Source organism: Mixophyes fleayi, chromosome 8, assembly GCF_038048845.1.
Source record: "Mixophyes fleayi isolate aMixFle1 chromosome 8, aMixFle1.hap1, whole genome shotgun sequence".
NCBI classification, from domain to species: Eukaryota; Metazoa; Chordata; class Amphibia; order Anura; family Limnodynastidae; genus Mixophyes; species Mixophyes fleayi.
In genome coordinates, this window is record NC_134409.1 from 139,478,637 (window position 1) to 139,500,620 (window position 21,984).

Below are 21,984 nucleotides of genomic sequence, written 5' to 3' on the forward strand. Positions count from 1 at the left end.
AAAAAAATGACCATAGAATAACTTATGGATGATGGAAATAGTTGCTTTAATTACGACTGTGTGGACCCCCGGTTATGGCAGCCCCAGGACAAGACGTGTGGGAATAATGTAGTCATTAAGCCCAGCTGACATTATGAATAAAGAGAGGATATAATAGACGGAAGCTACACACTGCTGGGTATAGCCCCTAGTGACTGCGGGAACATCCATCTCTGGAACCTGCGTCTGACCTACATCTAAAGAGCCGTTCATCATCCCCCTGTATCCGGAGATGGAAGCTGCTCTAAGGGTGCTGTAATATGGGGGCAGCGCTGGGTGTAGGAAAAGTGGGACTCCTAATAATCTGTCAGTACCCAGTGTCCCTGTGAGAAGTAACTTGTGCAATTCCCTGATATACGTCACAGCCTTGTGCATAATTGTAGGTCTTGTACTATTAATGCCCCTGTGCATTGGGATTTGGGACTGTAGCACAGTGCCACTTCTGTTGTTCTGTATACTGGTATGTGACTATGCACAGTGCCACTTCTGGTGCTCTGTATACTGGTATGTGACAATGCACAGTGCCACTTCTGGTGCTCTGTATACTGGTATGTGACGATGCACAGTGCCACTTCTGGTGCTCTGTATACTGGTATGTGACAATGCACAGTGCCACTTCTGGTGCTCTGTATACTGGTATGTGACAATGCACAGTGCCACTTCTGGTGTTCTGTATACTGGTATGTGACGATGCACAGTGCCACTTCTGGTGTTCTGTATGTGAGATATGTTGTATCTGTATAGTACCACTTCAGTACACTAAGCTATAATTGCATAGTACTACTTCTCTTGTCCTGTATACTGTCTGTGTGCTAGACAGGTGTCGTCCTAGGGCAGGTGGGTATTTTACATTTACTGAGTTATTGATTACACCGTAAGTCAGTGGAGAAATAAAATCCGGATGGTGTCTGCAGCAGGATGCAAGACATTGGCCCCCAATCCACTGGTCACCCCCCATATACACTACTAATTCTTACCCAGACACACTGCAAACCTCATACTACAATTAACAACAAACAGCAAGAAAATGTCTCCAGGCTGATTGGAATACACAGTAATCCCTCAGCCCTCGTTCAGTTTATAGTTTCTCACCGTCACACTTGCCCCACTGAGGTTAGAAGGGGGAGGTTTGTGTCCCCTCATTGCCATTTGTCCTGGTTACTGCCCCAAACACCTTATTATGTGCCAATGCCTTAAATCAAGTGCTACACGTGGGCCGCTCCTACCTGAGTACAGTTGGATGACAGACACACAAAGCAGAGATGTAACTCCCTGTAGCGGCTGTTATGGGGTGTACTTACACCATGGCTACTTACCCACTGGTGCTGAGCATTACAACATTGTATCGGTAGTACAGTAAATGTAGACAATGACCACTCAAACTGCAAACAGAAATTTTATTTACATAATACTAATATTAACAGCGTTTACCATACAAATCAAAAGTGCTTGCGAAACTGGACTCCATTACCAACAATGTATTGGCTCCAGCATTTTCCTGCAATTATCTCGCTGTGTCTCTGCTGGTTTTAGTGCAAATAAATGAACGGGGGAAAATATTGTTACATATGTTCCCAAATTGCACCTATTAATGCCATTTTGCTGCCACCAACGCTGGAGCACCCCCTGGTGTTATAATTCACACAGCATTTTGCGGTCGATACAAACGGTACAACGTTCAGTAATTCCCACAATCTTTACGTCTTCACTGCGTCCTCTGCAGGTTTCGGCCACAATCCGCCAGAGGCCGTATAGATCCTTCCACTGTGTTTGTGGCAGTGAGAAGCGTTTACGCTCTCCCGGTCGGTGGGGATAACACCCATCATTCTCGGCACCCATAGAGTTTCAGGATGCACAAGAGCAGTTTTGTGCAAGGAGATTAACATGGACTTTTGGTTGGAATTTGGGTCCCATTCCTGATATTCCTTGGTAGTCTCTCCCGGCACATCTTGTGGTATCCTGATGGGGGGGGGGGGCTGTGCCTTTCAGCATCGCATTATCCCACCCACTCTCCACTTGGCACATCACAGAGACGAGGTCGTAGAATCAACCACTTCACGCCCGTTGCACACCGTCGGCACATACTGCACGGTGGAACCTGCAAATACATACATTATTCATTCACAGGGAGGCTCGTGGGGGGCCGGGGGGCACAGAAAGGTGTTTGTGTAGGTTGATTAAGGATTATGTTTTTAAAGGGCCGCTAATCAGCTGCTGGGCCTCCTATGGTCTTATAACGCTGCGTGATGTGGTTGCTTTAATGTAACTGTGGGGGGTAGTATTAATGAGCAGTTCGTTAGCTCCCTCGTTAGTGAGGATGCTGAGTCTGTGCAGGTTAATAGGCAGCCAGAGGATCCTGTAGGGACATGAATTTAAATCCACCCATTAAAAGAGTCCCTGGGGCCTTGCGGATGAGGGGGGAGATGAAATGACAATGGAGGAAGGGGGCTTTCAAACTGCATTTCTTCACATACAATCCTGGGGTATAATGTAACGTATGTGAGCGTCTATCATAATTCCCCTTCTGCTATGCCTGAAAAATGAAGTCCCCCGGCTCGTTCCTGGGAAGTCCTGATGTCATGTAAAGCAGAGCGGGGGGGACGGGGAGGGCACTGTCACTATTCCTGAGTAACCGCTGTTATTTATATCCAGATGTTTTGGGCAAGCTGAGATTTGTAGTTCCACAACAGTTGGAGAGACGTATATTGCCTAGCTCTGTATTACAGATGGGCTGCCTTATCGTGGTGGTCTGCAGACCCCCTTCATCCTGCTCAGAAGCAGTTCTTGGTCTATAAGATCTCTATACATAACATGAATGGTCTTAATGCTGTAAGACAGTTACATTTGTAACAAAACACATTTTTCTAGCTTACACATTGATTGTCACTATTGGTGATAGTTTTAGAATATTCCCGGCTTTACTTAAAGGGCCAATACCCTAAAAACATATTGATCCTATCTAGAAAACACCCCGAAGTGCTGGGAACTCCCCCAGGAGAAAAATCTACGACATACAAAAATCAGCCCAGGAAACACCTCTTATATCTGAAACTGCGCAACATCGAGGAGAGAGAGCGGTAACTGATTGGATGTGAGTAAGTCATGTGACGCATTCTCTAGCTCACATCCAGTCAGCTGCTGCCCTCTTCAGGACTAAATGCAGCATTGTTTTAAGTCTGAGACGCCCCCCCCCCCCAAATCGCTGTAAAGTACATCAGGTGTAGCCCAACCTCTGTACATGTTCCAACACCATGACAAGCGCGAGCTGGTTTACCAAAGCTATATGTATCTGTTATCAGACATTTGGGGTCCCAAAAAAGCTAAGTATGGGGCCTTAATAGATTTATTAACAGACTCATTAAATGGCTTCCCCTATTTTAACTTCCTACACTTTTCTCTGTGTGTGTATATATACATATATATATAAAATCAACAGTTATAAAGCGCTTTACAATTGGGATATATATATATATATATATATATATATATATATATATATATATAAATCTTGTTAGTGTCTCTTATACAATGTATTTTAGGTTCAGTGTTTCCTTCTACAAGGAGATCAGTTCTCCCAACCTCTCACTGTCTCTCTCTTTGTCTTCTCATCTATCTGTCTTAGCCGCTGACACCATTCACAGAACACCTGAGTCCTAATGACAACGCCCAATATTCCTCCTCTAGGTCACATGAAGGACTCATCGCTCCCCTTCCTCTATAGCAGTTATAAGCACCAGGTCACATCGTGTCTCCTACACCTTTTCCCGTCCCTGTTACTGCCCAATGTTCTGTTACAAACACTGACTCTGCTTCTGCATCACTTTCACTGACTAGTACAACACTGCTGACTCTTACACACTATCACACATGGAAAGACTGATTATATGTTATATACATAACCACATGTCAGCTGGCTGGATCACGTTATACACATTACAGGACGGAACGTGTTGACACTCTCGGGGGAGTTACTATGCCTGAGAGGGGGGTACGATACAAGGTTTGGACACATTGCATCAGACGCATCCATTGGACAGCTCTACTCTCGGCCTTCATAAAGGACTCGTTACTCACTGTGCGATGCTCCCGCCCCGGTGCCGCTGAACCGGTTGGTGGCAGCGCGGTGACTGGTGACGTTCTTTTGCGGCTGGAACATGATAACGTGAAGTTTTGGGGTGAAGAGGCAGCCAAGGACCACCGAGCCGCTGAGGCTGACGGAAACACACAAGGTGGTGGTCTGTACCTGCGGGAGAGGGATAGACTGTGTGAGACCGACATACAGGAATATAGAATATATAACACAGGGAGCTGTGGCTGGGGGACATTTTCGGGGGACAGCAAAATTTAGGGCATTTATCATGAAATGCAGAATTTCCTCCTCCCAAAACCTGTACCAAGGATTTCTATTTTGTAGGTTCAGCCAATAATAAATACAGGAGAAATCCACCACCAGGGCCGGCGTAACGCATTAAGTACGACAGGAGGGCGCCATGCTTTAGGGGCTTCACGGCAGCCCATTGAGGCCAACACAGTATATTTTCTATAGTGCACGAGGGTCAGATGGGCGCTGATCCCTCTTTTGAGGCCCTCGCTCTGCTCTTTGCAGGATGGGAGCCGTGGATCATGAGCAGGTAATCGGAGCCTGTGCAGTGAAGCCGACCCCCAAGAGGAGGGCGTCAAACACCCCAACGCTGGCCCTGAACCAAGATCAATAGCTTCACAACACCTGGAATAAACAGCTGCCAACGGTCCCTAATTCCAGGGACCGTCCCAGGTTCTAAACATTTGTCGTAGGATATGTCCCTACTTTTCAATAGTGACCAACTTCACAATGTGTTTCCTCTTACTCTGTAGATTAAAGGAAATTCTCAACAATTTATTCTCTGCTATATTGGTTCAGGAAGAGTATTTTACAAACAAAAAATTACAATGTAACCAAGTTCATGATATGATGGGACTTGTAGTTCACCAAGGTTCATGTGGAACAGGCCTGGCCAACCTGTGACTCTCCAGATGTTGGAGACAATTCCCAGGGTGCTTTGTCAACTATTGCCTGAATATCAAAACATGCTGGGACTTGTAGTTTCACGACACCTGGAGAGCCACAGGTTGGTTCGTGTCTGAGGTTTACATCCTCTGGTTAAGATTGGTGCTTTTAAAAATGTTTAAATAATATTTTTAAACAATAAAAACTCTAGAAATGTTTTCGTTCAAACTGTGGACACTGCTGTGTTTGACATTGGAAGTTTGACGTTCACAATTAAAAAAAAACATTAACATGGAATGATTTAAGTTTGGATGTGGGCTCATCATCAAACAGGCTGGAAATCTGACATATGTTTTAATTTTTGTACCAATTGGACGACCCAGTTAGAGGGAAGATATGTGACCAGTTAGAGGGAAGATATGTGACCAGTTAGAGGGAAGATATGTGACCAGTTAGAGGGAAGATATGTGACCAGTTAGAGGGAAGATATGTGACCAGTTTGAGCATCTCTAGCGGGTAGATATGGCTGAGCTGTCTCTAATAATCTCCATATCTAAACATCTGATAATATCTATGCATATGATATACATCTATAGTCTTGTGTTACAGGTCATATCTACATACAGTTAGTTACACGGATGTCACCCGCGTTCTATGTCACTATGACTGGTGACTAATGAGATGTAACGGTCATGTCAGGTGTTCGTCTCACCCTGTAATCGCTGGAGGTCACATAGAAGATGGGCAGGAACGCCAGCCAGATGATGCAGGTGGTATACATGGTGAAACCGATGAATTTGGCTTCATTGAAGTTCTCGGGACACTTCCGAGTCTTAAACGCATAGAGGGTGCAGAGCAGGACCAGCAGCACGTTGTACGAAAGAGACACCAACATGCTTCCGTCACCGCTGTTACACTTCAACGTCACCACGTATCTCTTATCTGGGGCGGTGTCCTTGCGTGTGCCAGCGGGCTCTAGAAGCAGCCAGACCACCACCACCAGGAGCTGGCAGGAGATGAGTGCCAGGCAGATGCCCACCTGAGAGGCTGGGCTTATAAAGCGGGGTCTCTGGACGCCATCCAATGCTCCGTTGAATATACGGGCGATACGATTGGTCTTTGTTAGTAGCGCTGAGTAACAGATAGCGAAGGAGGTGCCGAGTCCGAACCGCCGCAGGGTACAGATGCCCGTGGACGGCTTGGCAATGAAGATGAACGTCATGGCGTAGCAGAGGAGTACCCCGCTCAGCAGGATGTAGCAGAGTTCACGCCCAGATGCCTTCACGATTGGGGTGTTATTGTTCTGAACAAAGGCCCAAAACACAAAGAGGGTGGAAATGAGCCCCAAGCATGAGAGGCAGACCGGACCCAAAGCCCAGGCATCGCTCCAGCGGATATACTCCTGGGGTAGCTCAAAACAGTCTTTTAGATCCACGTTGGGCCAGTATCCGAGGCCGCAATCCTTACAGGTGAACTCGTCCTGCAGGTATTCATGCGGCTGGCACGGGATACAGATCCAACAGCAAACATCCCCCGGCTGCATGCTCTTCACCTCGTTCTTCTTGCAGGGATCACTGCACTGAGACACAGGCACAGAGCTGCGAGCCCATGGGATCAGGCTGGTATTGAGTGTCAGCTCCTCAACCCAGTAGCCAACCTTCTGGTAGTGGTAATGTCCCTCTGTGTTTTGAAAACTGAAGATATTGTAACGACCAATTCCGTCACCAAACTTGTCAAATCGCACTGTGCTATGAGTGTCCGGGGGCGGGAATGGAGCTAAGGAGGAAACAGAAAGCGGAATGAGGGTATTAAAGTGCAAATATAGCCAATATCTCATATAAATATATATATATATATATATATATATATATATATATATATATATATATATATATATATACTGAGCTAAATTATATACCTGAAATAACTGAACGGTTTATACTTAACTAAATATGTCCATTATACTATCTTTCATACCGCAACAGAAGGGAGGTGCTTCTCTGTGTGAGCAGATAGGGGCTGACTGAAAGGCTTGCAGACTTGCTACGCAGAAATGCTTTGTAGGGATTGATTCATACACGATGGCGGGGCCAGAAGGGTCACATCTGATTAACAGGCTGCAATGTCAGCTTTTTTTTTTTTAACCTGTGTAAGATCCTATTAGGACACTGACCTAACAATGTGTGAGGGGCATCAGATGTCTATAATTGAGGGTGGTTGTAACACTAGACTTTTTATTGCTCAGAAATATCCGGTTGAAACCTTACTGGCCCATATCTGGAAATGTCCATTTTGTGGATTAGTGGCCTTTAAGGTAAAGTCCGACACATAAGAACACATAGTACCAGATATATGATAATGGCAGTAACAGCCCCATCTCTGTAGACTTATAATGGATGAGTAACACAGACAGCAAATAAAGGATCAAACAATGAAATTACAGTAAGTTAAACATTTGCTGCATTTGACTGGCGCCTCCTGTGTAGTAACTGGGATGAATGCAATTTTCAAAACATATCTAAAGAATATTCACCGTATTCTGAATTTGGTGCAGGAACTGTCTGTGCCATTGTCCCAGCTCTGGTTATAAATTAAGATTTCCACTAAATTTTGCCTCCTCTTAGCTCACCTCTAGTAATATCTGAAGCAGGACAAGACAACGTGTTACACTCCGACTGTTCTGGGGCTGGAACATGCAGCTCCAGGACAGCTGACAAGTCACAGGTCATGTCCAGTCCTTCAGTTTTAAGTCGATTTAATATACTGCCGGTTGCTTAGTGATATGTACTATATATATATTTTATATATTTTTTTATTTTCACAGCTCCACATCTTCTGCACAACTCTGCAAATCCCTTCACTGGCTCCCTGTGTCCTCCAGAATCAAATTCAAATTACTCACCCTTACCTACAAAGCCCTCAACACCACCACCCCTGTATACATCTCAAATCTCATGTCATAATACTCTCCCTCCCGCCCTCTTACATCTACCTCTGACCTGCGCCTTGTCTCATCTCTGATAACCACCTCTCACTCCCACCTACAAGACTTCTCCCGTGCTGCTCCCCACTTATGGAATTCCCTACCACGCCCAATCAGACTCTCCCACAGCCTTCACATCTTTAGATGCCCTTTGAAAATCCATCTCTTTTTTAGAGGTCACCTTATCTCTAATACCACTATTCACACTAATGCACCCTCACAACTATCCCAATCTCCACTCTGAGCCACACTTGCTCCTCTTGTTTCAGTTGTGTCCTCTTCCACTTACAATGTAAGCTCTGTAATGAGCAGGGTCCTCCATACCCTTTGTTTTCATGTCTCCATTCATTTTGTCTGCCTTGTATGTCCCTGTTTTATGTATGCCCTGTTTTATGTATGCCCTGTTTTATGTATGTACTGTTTTCCCTACTGTACGGCGCTGCGGAGCACTGTGGCGCCTTCCAAATCTACTATAATAATAATTTTATATTTTATTTTGCATATGTTTATATCTTACTGTATTGTGATATGTGTGTTTTTATATTATTGGTAATTAATTGCTATGATTTTAAAATGATCGGTTCCTTTGAAGTGGATATTAATTTATTCATTACTTATACACATTTTTTATTGGTGTATTATTAATTTGTATGTCCTATCTGTGCAGTTCAGTGTTGTGGTCTTTTCAGGGGAAGATGTGTCAAACATTCTAAAAAAGAAAAGTGTCAGATACTAACTATCATTTTATAGAATGTACCAGATAGATGATAGAGAGAATCTGATTGGTTGCTATGGGCAACATCTCCACTTTTGCTTTTTAGAAGGTTTGATACATCCACCCCTCAGAGTGTATCTGACAATGCAATGGGGTAAACATTGATCATGTCTGACAACTGATATACTCCATAAGACAGAACCACCAGTAGCCGCGACTCACCATCAAACTTCACGTTCAGGATGTAGTCACGGTAGAAGCGACGTCCATTCATAGGGTTCATGGCAGGACAAAGATGGCTGGCATTGGGGCAGAGCGCCTGGTACATATTGTGCAGCGCGTAAGCCATGGCGTAGACGGCATTCACCACAAACATGATTTTGGACTCCTGCTCGAACTTCACACCTTGAAGCGAATGTTCCGCACAGTCTGATCTATTCAGCCGACAATGGAACTTATTCTCCCAGAATTCCCCGAACCACGGATTGCGAGTGTTGTTGAAGAGATGCAAGGCTTGAAAATATTTTGAGAAGTCCCATAACGGGTACGATGCCAGCTCTATAGTGATGGCACCTTCAGCCACCTCCTCACTGCCCAATACCACGCTCTCCAGCGCTCCCCAACCATCGCTGGCCACCCACATGAAGGAGACATTGAGTAGCTGGGCAGCGGCCAGGAGTTCTCGAGCATCCTCAATCTTGGTAAAGAGGACGACCACCCGGGCACTGGGCTTCTGCTGAAGGGCACGGATCACACTGGCAAAGGTCTTCTTGTTCATGGAGCGTCCAACCTTCTCGGAGGTAGCGATGCAAATATTACGAGCGCGTGCCTCTTGCTCAAATGCCTCAATGCCAGTTTCACCATAGTCTCCCTCCGATGCCACCGTGGACACATAAGTCCAGTTGAAGAATCGTAGAATATCTGCCATGGCTTTGGCTTGGTAAAAATCTGGAGGTACTGTACGGGCAAAGAAGTCATATCGAGACTTGTCGCTTAACTTGGCACTTGTGGAGGCGTAACTGATCTGTGGGATCTGGAAGAGCCTCAGCAAGTTGGCAACCTATGGGGGTAAAGGAGGGAGAACAATTAGGCAATGAGATTAGGGCAATAGATACAGACAGAAGGTTTAATGAAGAATTAGTGAGGTGAGAGGGACTCAGAAACAGTAACTAGGGTTAGACCACCTTTGTATATTTTATGAAACAAGGGCGAGACAAATAACAAGATACAAAATGTCAATGCAAAGAATTATTGCAACATACAGAACTGTCTACGGGCTGCCAAGCGGCAAAAGGACAAATGACGCAGGATATATTTAGAGGTTTTTTTTAAAAACATTTTATGGATAAGTTACAGTTTATTTTAGGGGTGCATGAAAAGGAGTACAGCTCCTTTCATACTCATTTAAGAGTGGCTGCACACAGACATTAGGAGATGAAGTTGATAGAACAAAAAAAACCAGCAGCCAATCGGAGGATTAGAAAGTTATCTGCATCACGGATGACTTTAACTCAGTCAACAACTGAGAGTGAATGAGCAGGAAGGAGGAGCTTACAATATGTAGCCAATCAGAGCATCTAAACAATAACTATAGAGCAGTGATGTGAGGCTCCTGTGACACTGATGCGGGAATATTGGGGTATCAGACGTACCCCTATGTGAAGCCAAACCAAGTCCAAGCAAAACAGCCTTTTATCTAACGCCCCGCTGAGCGAGACCGGGTGAGCGTGTGAGGCCCCCGTGATGTGTGAGTCTGACACACTGGGTGATGGCTGGAGTGGTTTATAAAGTATTTATAAAGAGTGCTCAGGAGTCCTGAGGGGCCAGAGGTCTGGTGTTCTCCTGTCTAAGCTTTTTTGGAGTGTGCCTGTCTATGCTAGGTAACCCGACTGCTATATGATCTAGTGTGTCTGAATTGGGGGCCCCAGGACCCAGTGTTAGGGCAGAACGATGGCACCCCTGGGAACACTCCTTAAAACAACTGAACACGATATAACCCTTGTGCATATTTCATTTCGTGTTTATGGTAACGTTTGCTTTTGTGATATATGGGAGGGGTAAATACTTTGTTGTTTTATGTATTGACTAGTACCGTTATTACACGTAATACAATATCTATTAGATGTCAGTAATATTTCCTGCGCTGTTCTGGAACATTGAGCGGTGATTTACAACCGTTGGAGAGACCCTGGTGCCTCCCTCTACTATACTATACCTTATATAATAACCCAAGTATTCCTCTATTAGTGTCTTGTTATAGTTCCCATCCTACATCTCCAAATTTTCCTTCAGGCTGTCCTCTCCTGAGTCTACCCGCTCTCTGCTCTCGCAGTCAGTCATGGCACCACTGGGATTATTGTTGGCTTACAATATGTTTTATTGTCTTGGAAATATAATGATCAATTTCAATCTTGACCTGTCTTTTTCTGTTCCCTTTCTTTACCACTGAAAAAAATGTGGCTACCAAATTGACGTTGCCTTCTAACCATTATACTGATGCTGTGAATTAGCTTCATTTTATTGTTTGCTTGTTTCCACTAGGTCCTCAATGACATTACACCTTCCTGCATCTCTTCTGTAATCTTCATATGCATGCGCATGAATGATCTATGCAAGGACCTATGCCTATCATCCTCCATAATGACCACCTCCTACATCAGCCTCCAACATTTTTCCTGTGCTAGGTCTACGTAATACATTACTTCCCCCAATTAGACTAAAAACGACCCTTCAGAGTTGCGGTGTCTCATAAAACACACGTCAAATCCTCTATCACCTACAGGGGCGCACGGAGGATTGTCGGGGGGGGGGGGGTTCTAGAGACTCAGAAACCCCCCCTGCGTGCGCCACTGACCTACCCCTAACAACATTGTTACACCTGAAAATACAAAAGCTTCTCACTGACATTGACCTCCTGCCCTTGTTACATTCTCCAATGATAGCTGCGCCCCAACATACGTTCTTCATGTCTTCCCATAGAAAGTAGCTGGTTGACCGGTCAAATCTGCACTACAGATCATTTAATAATTGTTATGGATACAGATGCGTTTGGTCTAATGGGACATAAATCTTTTCTTTCGATTTAGTGGTCCAGAAAGATTTATCGTAGATTTATAGAGTAATGTGAGTTTATTTAGAATATTCTACACGTTAATGATTGAACGTGGACTTGAATGCGTCAACAAGTTTGTGTGTCTTTTCGGATGCCTCCCCCTGTGAAATTTGATGTACTCACAGTTAGGTCACCCGGGGGACAATGTAAGAAAGAAACCGCTTTCTCAATAGAATTGTCTTCCCTGGGGCAGCCTCTTATTCAATGGTCTCTTCCGGCTTGATTAGGATCATAAATTGACCCGAAAATGCATCCCTTATTGTTGCAATCAGTGTTGATAAGAGATACTTCTTTACGGGTCAAAAATGCGTTCCGTCATAAATACGCCCCTGTGTGAGTACAGGACACTACTGTTGAGATTGAGTTGAGAAAGTAGAAGAAAGAACAAGTGGATGAATTTCTCGGAAGGAGATATATATATAAATATATATAATATATATCTATAATATAAATGTCTAGTGGCGTGTGTTAGTCTGTCTGTGTGTGTGTGTGTGGAAAAAATAAAACCAAGCTGCAGCGCCACCTGCTGGGCGGAGTTATACACTGACCTACTAAATTCTTAGTGTGTGTGGAAAAAAAAATTCAGAAAGGGCTGAAATTTGTTTTTAATTTGTCAATTTAATTTTATTAATTTTTAAAAGTGTTTATAAAGATTTTAAAAAAATATATATATATTTCTTGAAGGAGAAGTGACAGTTGGGAGTGGTTGGTGGTTGCCGGGGGTGACAGTTGGGAGTGGTTGGTGGTTGCCGGGGGTGACAGTTGGGAGTGGTTGGTGGTTGCCGGGGGTGACAGTTGGGAGTGGTTGGTGGTTGAGGCCTGGGCTATGGCCCAAATGCATGACAAGAACCTTTTTAACACCTTAAGTAGCTTGACTTGACTAGAATGCATGAGTATCATGCACGGGTTAACTTGTGTGTATGTATATATATATATATATATATATATATATATATATATATATAGATTGTTACACTGATGCCATAGGTAACATACACCCCACTGATGGGCTACACTCCCAGTATGCTGGAATCTGTAGTTCTACAACTCCCCGTTCATGACTTTCTGCACCTTACTTTACCTGTATAGACACATCACTGTACGATCCCCCGATGACGCCACTGATGGCCGGAAGCGTCTCCCCATGGATAGCATATGATCCATCTGGACAGAGGTATTGCGGGCCATCAGCCCGTGGCAAGGATCCTCGCACCAGCTCCAAGGCTTGCTCCAGAGCATATGTGTCTTTGGAACATGTGTCCAGGATATGTGCCCCCAGCTGAAGACCTGGAAGGATATTGGGGTCCCTGTTAATAGCGTCCAAGGCAAAGAGCATGGCTTCCAGCCGCTGCAAACCACGGTGCTCGTTCATCCGTCCACACTCGGCCCCGGGTCCTCCTTTCTCATGGACCGGGAAGAGGCCTCCGATCACCAGATCCCCTTCAATACGGATCTCCGGCCTGGAGGATTTGCCACTTTTATCAGTGGTAAAGACAGGGAGCAGGAACAGCGTCCAGAAGAGGTTATCCATCCGTACAAGCAATCAGATCAGATGTAAGACGATCAGGTCCTGCTCCAGAATCCAGCAGACCCAGAGGATGTGTCCGACAATTGTGTCCTGAGAGTAAGAGACAAAGGTCACAAAGAGGAACTGTGGAAGGTGAAGGGCAAGGGAGGATTTAATAGAAGGAAGGGAGATAATAATTATAACATAGGTGCAAAGGGTTTAATAGAAAGTATACATAGGAAATAAATTATATAATAATAATAATAAATTGGAGAAAGATGCTGCAACTGTTGCTATTTTCTGCATTGAAAGTATCATTTCTCAAATCTGCATTCTTTGTTATATCTGAAATTATATATATATGAATATTGTCACTGAAGACTGTGAACATTCTACTTAATTTAGAGCTCATCAGACAGACAGCGTCACAAGTTGAAGGAGGCCGTACCTCACCCACAGAGTTTAATAACTTCCATCAGGTCAACTTACTACTTATAATACATAGATATATATTTTAGAATGATCTACGCTTCAAAAAAGAACTCCACCCAATTATTTTATTTACATTCATATTCCCAATTGATATAAGGATCTTTTGCAGACCCTGCCGACCTCCTGGTGGGAACACAAGGGGTTTCTAACCTATCTACTTGTCTGCTGGGAAATTCAGATGACCTGTGTCCTGAGAGTCTGAAAAGTTTCCAGAGTAACTTTCACGTCACCCTCCTTCAACAATTACGTTTGTAAGTAGATAACAAACTCCTGTAAGTGTTGATATTTGAAAATAAAATTGACACAAACTAAAAAAATTTTTTTAAAAAACTTAAAATTTTCAGCCTATTTTCTGCAGTTATTTTTCTATTTAGATCATTGGGCAGGATTACTGCTGTTTATTTTCTGAAATCAAAGGGCATCAAAATGGATTATTCAAATATGCACCAATTAGCCATAAGATTAAAGCCACCAACAAGTGAAGTGAATAACATTGATTATCTGTTACAATGGTACCGGAGTGGGATATATTAGGCAGCAAGTGAACACTCAGTTCTTGAAGTTGATGTGCTGGAAACAGGAATAATTGGCAAGTGTAAGGATCTGAGTGACTGTGACCAGGGCCCAACTGTGATGGCTAAAGACTGGGTCAGGCTGGGTACACACTATACAAAATTTCTCCCGATGCGATATACTTAACGATTAAAAAGAAAAAAAAAAGTCCAGATCACAGTGCAGATTCATGAGTACACACTATACATGTTGTCCTGTAGTGTGTACACACTATACATGTTGTCCTGTAGTGAGTGCGTACACACTATACATGTTGTCCTGTAGTGAGTACACACTATACATGTTGTCCTGTAGTGAGTACACACTATACATGTTGTCCTGTAGTGAGTACACACTATACATGTTGTCCTGTAGTGAGTACACACTATACATGTTGTCCTGTAGTGAGTACACACTATACATGTTGTCCTGTAGTGTGTACACACTATACATGTTGTCCTGTAGTGAGTACACACTATACATGTTGTCCTGTAGTGAGTACACACTATACATGTTGTCCTGTAGTGAGTACACACTATACATGTTGTCCTGTAGTGAGTACACACTATACATGTTTTCCTGTAGTGAGTACACACTATACATGTTGTCCTGTAGTGAGTACACACTATACATGTTGTCCTGTAGTGAGTACACACTATGCATGTTGTCCTGTAGTGAGTGCGTACACACTATACATGTTGTCCTGTAGTGAGTACACACTATACATGTTGTCCTGTAGTGAGTACACACTATACATGTTGTCCTGTAGTGAGTACACACTATGCATGTTGTCCTGTAGTGAGTGCGTACACACTATACATGTTGTCCTGTAGTGAGTACACACTATACATGTTGTCCTGTAGTGAGTACACACTATACATGTTGTCCTGTAGTGAGTACACACTATACATGTTTTCCTGTAGTGAGTAAACACTATACATGTTGTCCTGTAGTGAGTGCGTACACACTATACATGTTGTCCTGTAGTGAGTACACACTATACATGTTTTCCTGTAGTGAGTACACACTATGCATGTTGTCCTGTAGTGAGTGCGTACACACTATACATGTTGTCCTGTAGTGAGTACACACTATACATGTTTTCCTGTAGTGAGTACACACTATACATGTTGTCCTGTAGTGAGTACACACTATGCATGTTGTCCTGTAGTGAGTGCGTACACACTATACATGTTGTCCTGTAGTGAGTACACACTATACATGTTGTCCTGTAGTGAGTACACACTATACATGTTGTCCTGTAGTGAGTACACACTATACATGTTTTCCTGTAGTGAGTACACACTATACATGTTGTCCTGTAGTGAGTGCATACACACTATACATGTTTTCCTGTAGTGAGTACACACTATACATGTTGTCCTGTAGTGAGTACACACTATACATGTTTTCCTGTAGTGAGTGCGTACACACTATACATGTTTTCCTGTAGTGAGTACACACTATACATGTTGTCCTGTAGTGAGTACACACTATACATGTTGTCCTGTAGTGAGTACACACTATACATGTTGTCCTGTAGTGAGTACACACTATACATGTTGTCCTGTAGTGAGTACACACTATGCATGTTGTCCTGTAGTGAGTGCGTACACACTATACATGTTGTCCTGTAGTGAGTACACACTATACATGTTGTCCTGTAGTAAGTACACACTATACATGTTGTCCTGTAGTGAGTGCGTACACACTGCGCAATTGACACAACATTGTTTCATCGTTAATAGAGATTTTTAGTTCAGTTTGAAAATCAAAAGAAACGATACGATGAGCTTAGAACGATCATCGTTCATCGCTGCAGCCTACACACTAATGTGATATCGGGCCGAATGGTCGTTTATGGAGTGAATGGCTCGATAATCTGCTGAAAACCCTGTAATGTGCACCCAGCCTAAGGGGGAACTATTGTCACTGGAGATAATTGAGGCTTCTTTTTCTATGGGGAAAGTAACTGAAGTAAATGGCAAAAGAACAGAGATTGACAACAATTGAGTAGTTGTCAGCATTGCAAGAAAATTAATTCCAATTCACTGGGTTCTTTCTTCATTACATTTTTATATTTAATGACTTTGTCAGTGTAATTTTTGGGCAATGTTATATTTTTTCTCTTTGCTTAGAGGACAGAGGCTGCTATTCCCGTCATTTTCGCTTTGCTGCAGCTTTTTGCTTGGTTGATGCTGTCAAAAAATGATTTTTTCCCCATCGATTTTGCAGCGAGGGCTCTGAATGCCTATTAAATAGATACAATGAACATTGTGGTGTTATGTGCAGTAATATCATTATCCCAGACGTTTTGTGCTGCAGATAAACTTATTAAGTTGAATGCTGTTCAACCGTAAAGGAGCCATCTGCGATTTGACAGCTAATTAGGCTCTTTACAAATCGCAGCGTGTGTGGCCACTAAGTGACTCCCAGTACTGACCCCCGTCTGATGAGAATGAGACATCTCACCGTGTGCAAAGTCATTGTCCACTAACTGCGTATCGTACGATCCACCATCGAGCCCCCGTACAGAACGATTAGATTCGTCCAATCCAGCTACATACAAGTCGTGGTCGTCTGTGTACAGCAGATTAATAATAATGATCTGTAATTCATTGTATCAATGGGGAGAAATTAATTGTAATACAAATGAGGTTGGAGTTCCCCTTTAATGTTTAAAGTCTTAAGACATTAGGGAAAGTAGGAAGCCCTATAGGGTGTTAGCAGAGGAGTACCTAGAAAGCTGTGGGCCCCGGTGCAGGGAGGTGGGGAGGAGGGAACCGTGGCCCCCGACACACTGCATTTGCCATGCAGTGGGCCCCTTTATTCACATGGGCCCCGTACTGAGTGCAATGTGCATTTGTTTCGGAATGCATGTAATTTAGGTCTGCGCACGCCTGAATTCAACAAGGAACAGATCTGAAGAAACGTGCGCTGATAAGGATGTAGGTCTGCTCTGCATTACTAAACAAGACACTGTAAGATACGTCCAATACCTATCTGAAATATAAATTCTAAAAAAAAGAACGCACAAGAAAGAAAAAATATTGAATGAATGTCATCTTGTAGTAATATCTGCATTAATGGCAAAACATTATAAAATATTTTTTTTTCCATGAAATACATTTACTAGGATGTTATTAATGTCCACTGTACATAAAAAAACATTTTTACAGTTGCTCCTGATTACAAACACATGTTCTAGCTGTATACACAGCCGTCATCACTAGTAATCAGCACTTACACCCGACCTGTAGCTGGTGCAAGTGATACGGCTGAAAAACAATTAGCTGAAAGATGCCGGAGCTTGGATTGGACGCTGCTCCGTGCACTTGCGATTGTCACGACCTTACTGTACATTGACTGCGGCTAAACCCCCCTATCCCTCCCCGTTCCCTCCCAGAAATCGTAGGATGTAGTAAGCGTCCTTTGTGTCCAACGATGAATTGAACGCGGCTGCGTTCTGTGGCGTACGGTCCTATTCTGGGTGTGCGCAGAGGGATTTTGCGGATTGTACGCACAAAATCGCCGTTTACGTCCCTTGATGAATTGGGGCCAGTGACATTATTTCACTAATGCAGAATGCTGTGATCAGGTTAATAACTAAATCCACATTTCTTTCCCTCTTGGCACAAATCCCACAACGTGAGGGGCACAGTGGAAGAAAAGCAGCTTCTGCCTGTAACACCCACTCACAAGACCCCCAGGTTCAGCTGCACTGAAATCCCCCACAATGCTCTGCAGTTACTCTGGACGCCTTTGTCCTGTACAGCTAATAATGTGCTTGTTTCCACAGGCGTCTATTTACCTCCCATCCATCTGTCTAACACTCATTCCTTCTTCCCACTCTCTCCAGTTCTACTTCCCCCTGTGTGTATATCTGTGCTGAGAGCCACAGGATAAATCAGGTTATACAGGTGACTCTGACTGCGCACAGGTGGATGTCTTATCACCAATCTGCCTGCACAGTACAACTTCCCTCTCTGCATATTAATGCTCCTATCTTCTTATCCCAGGGGATTTATAGGTTCATGTTTATTGATGAGCAGCACGTAAAATACTAAATAACTACATTACAGACATGGATAGTGAGTTATTATCATATTATAGCGCACCAAGGTCATCCCAGAGCTCCGTGTACGACCTGTAGGAGAGTCTGTAGAAACTGCATTCAGATTCTTATAACTCTGCATTTATATTACAGGTAATATAAATATTGCTCCCAGGGCTTCTGTGCAGTTTATCACTGTGCTTCATATGGCCACAAAATCCATTCCTAATGTGTAGTGTGATTACAATGCACATTCCTATAGTACATTGAATATGATAATATATATGTAATGAGTCTCATTGGGACACATGTCAGATGTGTGTTACACGCCTTGGTATTACCTCTGTAATTCTACACATATTTATCATTGTGAATGTTTTCTCTGCTGGAATATTTAGTTATCAGTGAGAGTAAAACATACTTAGATCTGAGTAGAAACTCAAATTGTTTCTGTTCTAATTGGATTGATCCCAAGGACACCGAACCTATCTGGGGAATATAGATTCCCTGGCTGGTGGGTGGTCTAGAACTGGGGGGGGGGGGGGGGTGTCTAAAACATGGACCTGACTGTATAAGATTTACCACCACCACATCTCCCAGCATCCTCTCTGCCTGTCATCCGGGGCACTGACGAGTTAAATCCCCAGTCACAAATTAAATGCAATTACATGCAACCTCCTTAAAGTCACTGCACAAGTTGTGTCATTACGAGATCATTGTGTCACCTAGAACCGCAGCTGTCACCAAAGCCATTCACATAAGTGGATTAATGTAACAACATACAGTTAACATGTGTCTGTCAATGTCTGACAACGACATGTGGTTAATATTAACTATTCAATGTCTGAACAGAGCACATCACATCTAACATTGCCCAATACATTAGCCATCATTAGCTAGAGCTCAACACGTACAAACTGATATCTGGACAAACAGCTTGCACCAAAAAGTAATAAATAATGGGTAATATTCTGCTTGTTGTTTGTGAATTATTTTCACACACACACAGAACTAATTCATAAATACACACACACATAAATCATATATACACACACATAAATCATATATACACACACATAAATCATATATACACACACATAAATCATATATACACACACACATATATGCACACACAGACTCACACACACATATCTTATATACACACATATATATACAATCACACATAAATACAAATACACACATACATAGTTCTCAGATCACTGTCTGAGGTATGGGGGGGAATCATGGAGTAACCATGGAAACCAGATCTTGGGAGCAACATTCAAGGAGGGGGATATATTTTGTAATATAGATGAAGAGAGAATAGGGGCGGGAGGATCTCACAGATACAGTATCAAACCTCTGTGGCTCTATACACATATGTATATACAGGGATCTGAGATACATCATCCTGGGGAACGGAGCAGTTTAATGCAGATGCCCTTGAAGAGGAAAGTTATTGCAGAAATCAGTCTTATAGATAGTCTGTGCCAAGTATAGGCTTCTGTGGAACTACAAGTCTCAGCAATGCCAGTCAGCCACGTGAGGGGTTATGGATTGACTACCTTTGTTCTATAGTGCTTGTGGCTTCTGTACACTCCACAGACTAGTTCATATATAGATTTATAAAGGAAAAGAGATGATTTGGTCTCTTATATTGGTTAAAGCAAAGACCCGTTTGCAGAACAGAAGATAAAGGTCATTCTCACCGGATAAGGATTTATGTGCAGTGGAAGGAACCTATTAATGAGATATAATGAGATATAGGTGGACATTGGATTTAAAAAAACAACTATTTATAGGATAAAATAATCCCTCAACTAAAATGATATGTTATAAACTGCTCAACATCCTCTCCCCAGACACAGGGACAGACTAACACCCGTCAGATTGAGATATAATGAGTGACAATCATTATATTACACATTCCATCATGACACACCTGAGGGTGGAGCCCGGCTGGTTAGGTGCACACAGACAGACAGACGGATGGGTAATAGTTGCTTCTTACCTTTGACAAAATGCACCTAAAAAGTATTTGCCACTTGCAATAGAAAAGCTCAGTATTCCTAATACAAAGAGTAAAATACGGTTTTACAAAGCGGATGACAAGATTGTCAGATGCAGAAAATCATCATTAAACAGAGGGTCTCTGAATCCCCCTATTCTGGTTACAGCAGAGGCTCATTGTAGCTATATATAATATATATGTCTATTATATGGTTATTCTGCTACACACACGTGTAATAATTACACTTCCCTAAGACACAACTTCTCTGTGAACAAAAAAATAGAGCAAAACAACCAGATGTGTTGTGTCCCATAGAGAGGCAGCTATGAGGGAGCAGATGGCAGCAGCTATATAACAACATAGAGTGAGGGGTTCACTGACAGAGAGAGACCCTAATATAGACTGCAGCTTACACTGTCTGTAGAGTGAGGGGTTCACTGACAGAGAGAGACCCTAATATAGACTGCAGCTTACACTGTCTGTGGAGTGAGGGGTTCACTGACAGAGAGAGACCCTAATATAGACTGCAGCTTACACTGTCTGTAGAGTGAGGGGTTCACTGACAGAGACCCCCCCTAATATAGACGGCAGCTTACACTGTCTGTAGAGTGAGGGGTTCACTGACAGAGACCCCCCTAATATAGACGGCAGCTTACACTGTCTGCAGAGTGAGGGGTTCACTGACAGAGCCCCCCCCCCCTAATATAGACTGCAGCTTACACTGTCTGTAGAGTGAGGGGTTCACTGACAGAGACCCCCCCTAATATAGACTGCAGCTTACACTGTCTGTAGAGTGAGGGGTTCACTGACAGAGACCCCCCCTAATATAGACGGCAGCTTACACTGTCAGTAGAGTGAGGGGTTCACTGACAGAGAGAGACCCTAATACAGACTGCAGCTTACACTGTCTGTAGAGTGAGGGGTTCACTGACAGAGACCCCCCCTAATATAGACTGCAGCTTACACTGTCTGTAGAGTGAGGGGTTCACTGACAGAGAGAGACCCTAATACAGACTGCAGCTTACACTGTCTGTAGAGTGAGGGGTTCACTGACAGAGAGAGACCCTAATACAGACTGCAGCTTACACTGTCAGTAGAGTGAGGGGTTCACTGACAGAGAGAGACCCTAATACAGACTGCAGCTTACACTGTCTGTAGAGTGCAGACATTACCCCTGTCAGTGACTTCTCACCTCTATCGGACTGTTGTATATAACACAGCTGCAGAGACCCTCACCCACCATATACTGTGCGCTCTGCCCCTTATCTCCATCTCTCCTGTAACTTTCTCCTGCACATAGAACACATCGCTCCTGCTCTCCTGGGGGGTCTCTCTTATCCACCCCCTGCCCCCCCTGCCCCCCCTGCCCCCCCTGCCCCATCACTCTTACCAGGCGCCGCTGTCCGAGGTGCTGAACTGGAGAGTCCAGGACGGGATCCGCTGTGATCGGATAACTCAGCTGAATGATCATCCAGAGATGGGCTCTGGTCTCATTAAGGAATCCGGTCCCGGGGGAAGGGGGCAGTAGTGAG

General features: G+C 43.5%; 1 protein-coding gene across 1 annotated transcript; it reads right to left on the reverse strand.

Annotated features, from left to right (window-relative positions):
* Positions 1-1,428: 1,428 nt before the first annotated feature.
* Positions 1,429-21,984, reverse strand: GRM2 (glutamate metabotropic receptor 2). The gene is made up of 6 exons (XM_075183822.1): positions 21,843-21,984; positions 12,918-13,454; positions 8,947-9,784; positions 5,739-6,802; positions 4,114-4,282; positions 1,429-2,137 (listed from the first exon to the last, which is right to left on the reverse strand). Exons 2-6 carry the CDS (start codon positions 13,365-13,367, stop codon positions 2,064-2,066), a joined length of 2,595 nt encoding a protein of 864 aa, XP_075039923.1. The 5' UTR covers positions 13,368-13,454; positions 21,843-21,984; the 3' UTR covers positions 1,429-2,063.

What these genes read in the sequence shown, in the direction of transcription:
- GRM2 (XM_075183822.1), bottom strand. Translation starts at nt 13,367, where the DNA reads ATGGATAACCTCTTCTGGACGCTGTTCCTGCTCCCTGTCTTTACCACT. An exon ending in CCTGAACGTGAAGTTTGATG is followed by an intron (nt 6,803 to 8,946) that starts GTGAGTCGCGGC and finishes TTTCCTCCTTAG; the next exon opens with CTCCATTCCCGCCCCCGGAC. An exon ending in TGACCTCCAGCGATTACAGG is followed by an intron (nt 4,283 to 5,738) that starts GTGAGACGAACA and finishes CCTCTCCCGCAG; the next exon opens with GTACAGACCACCACCTTGTG.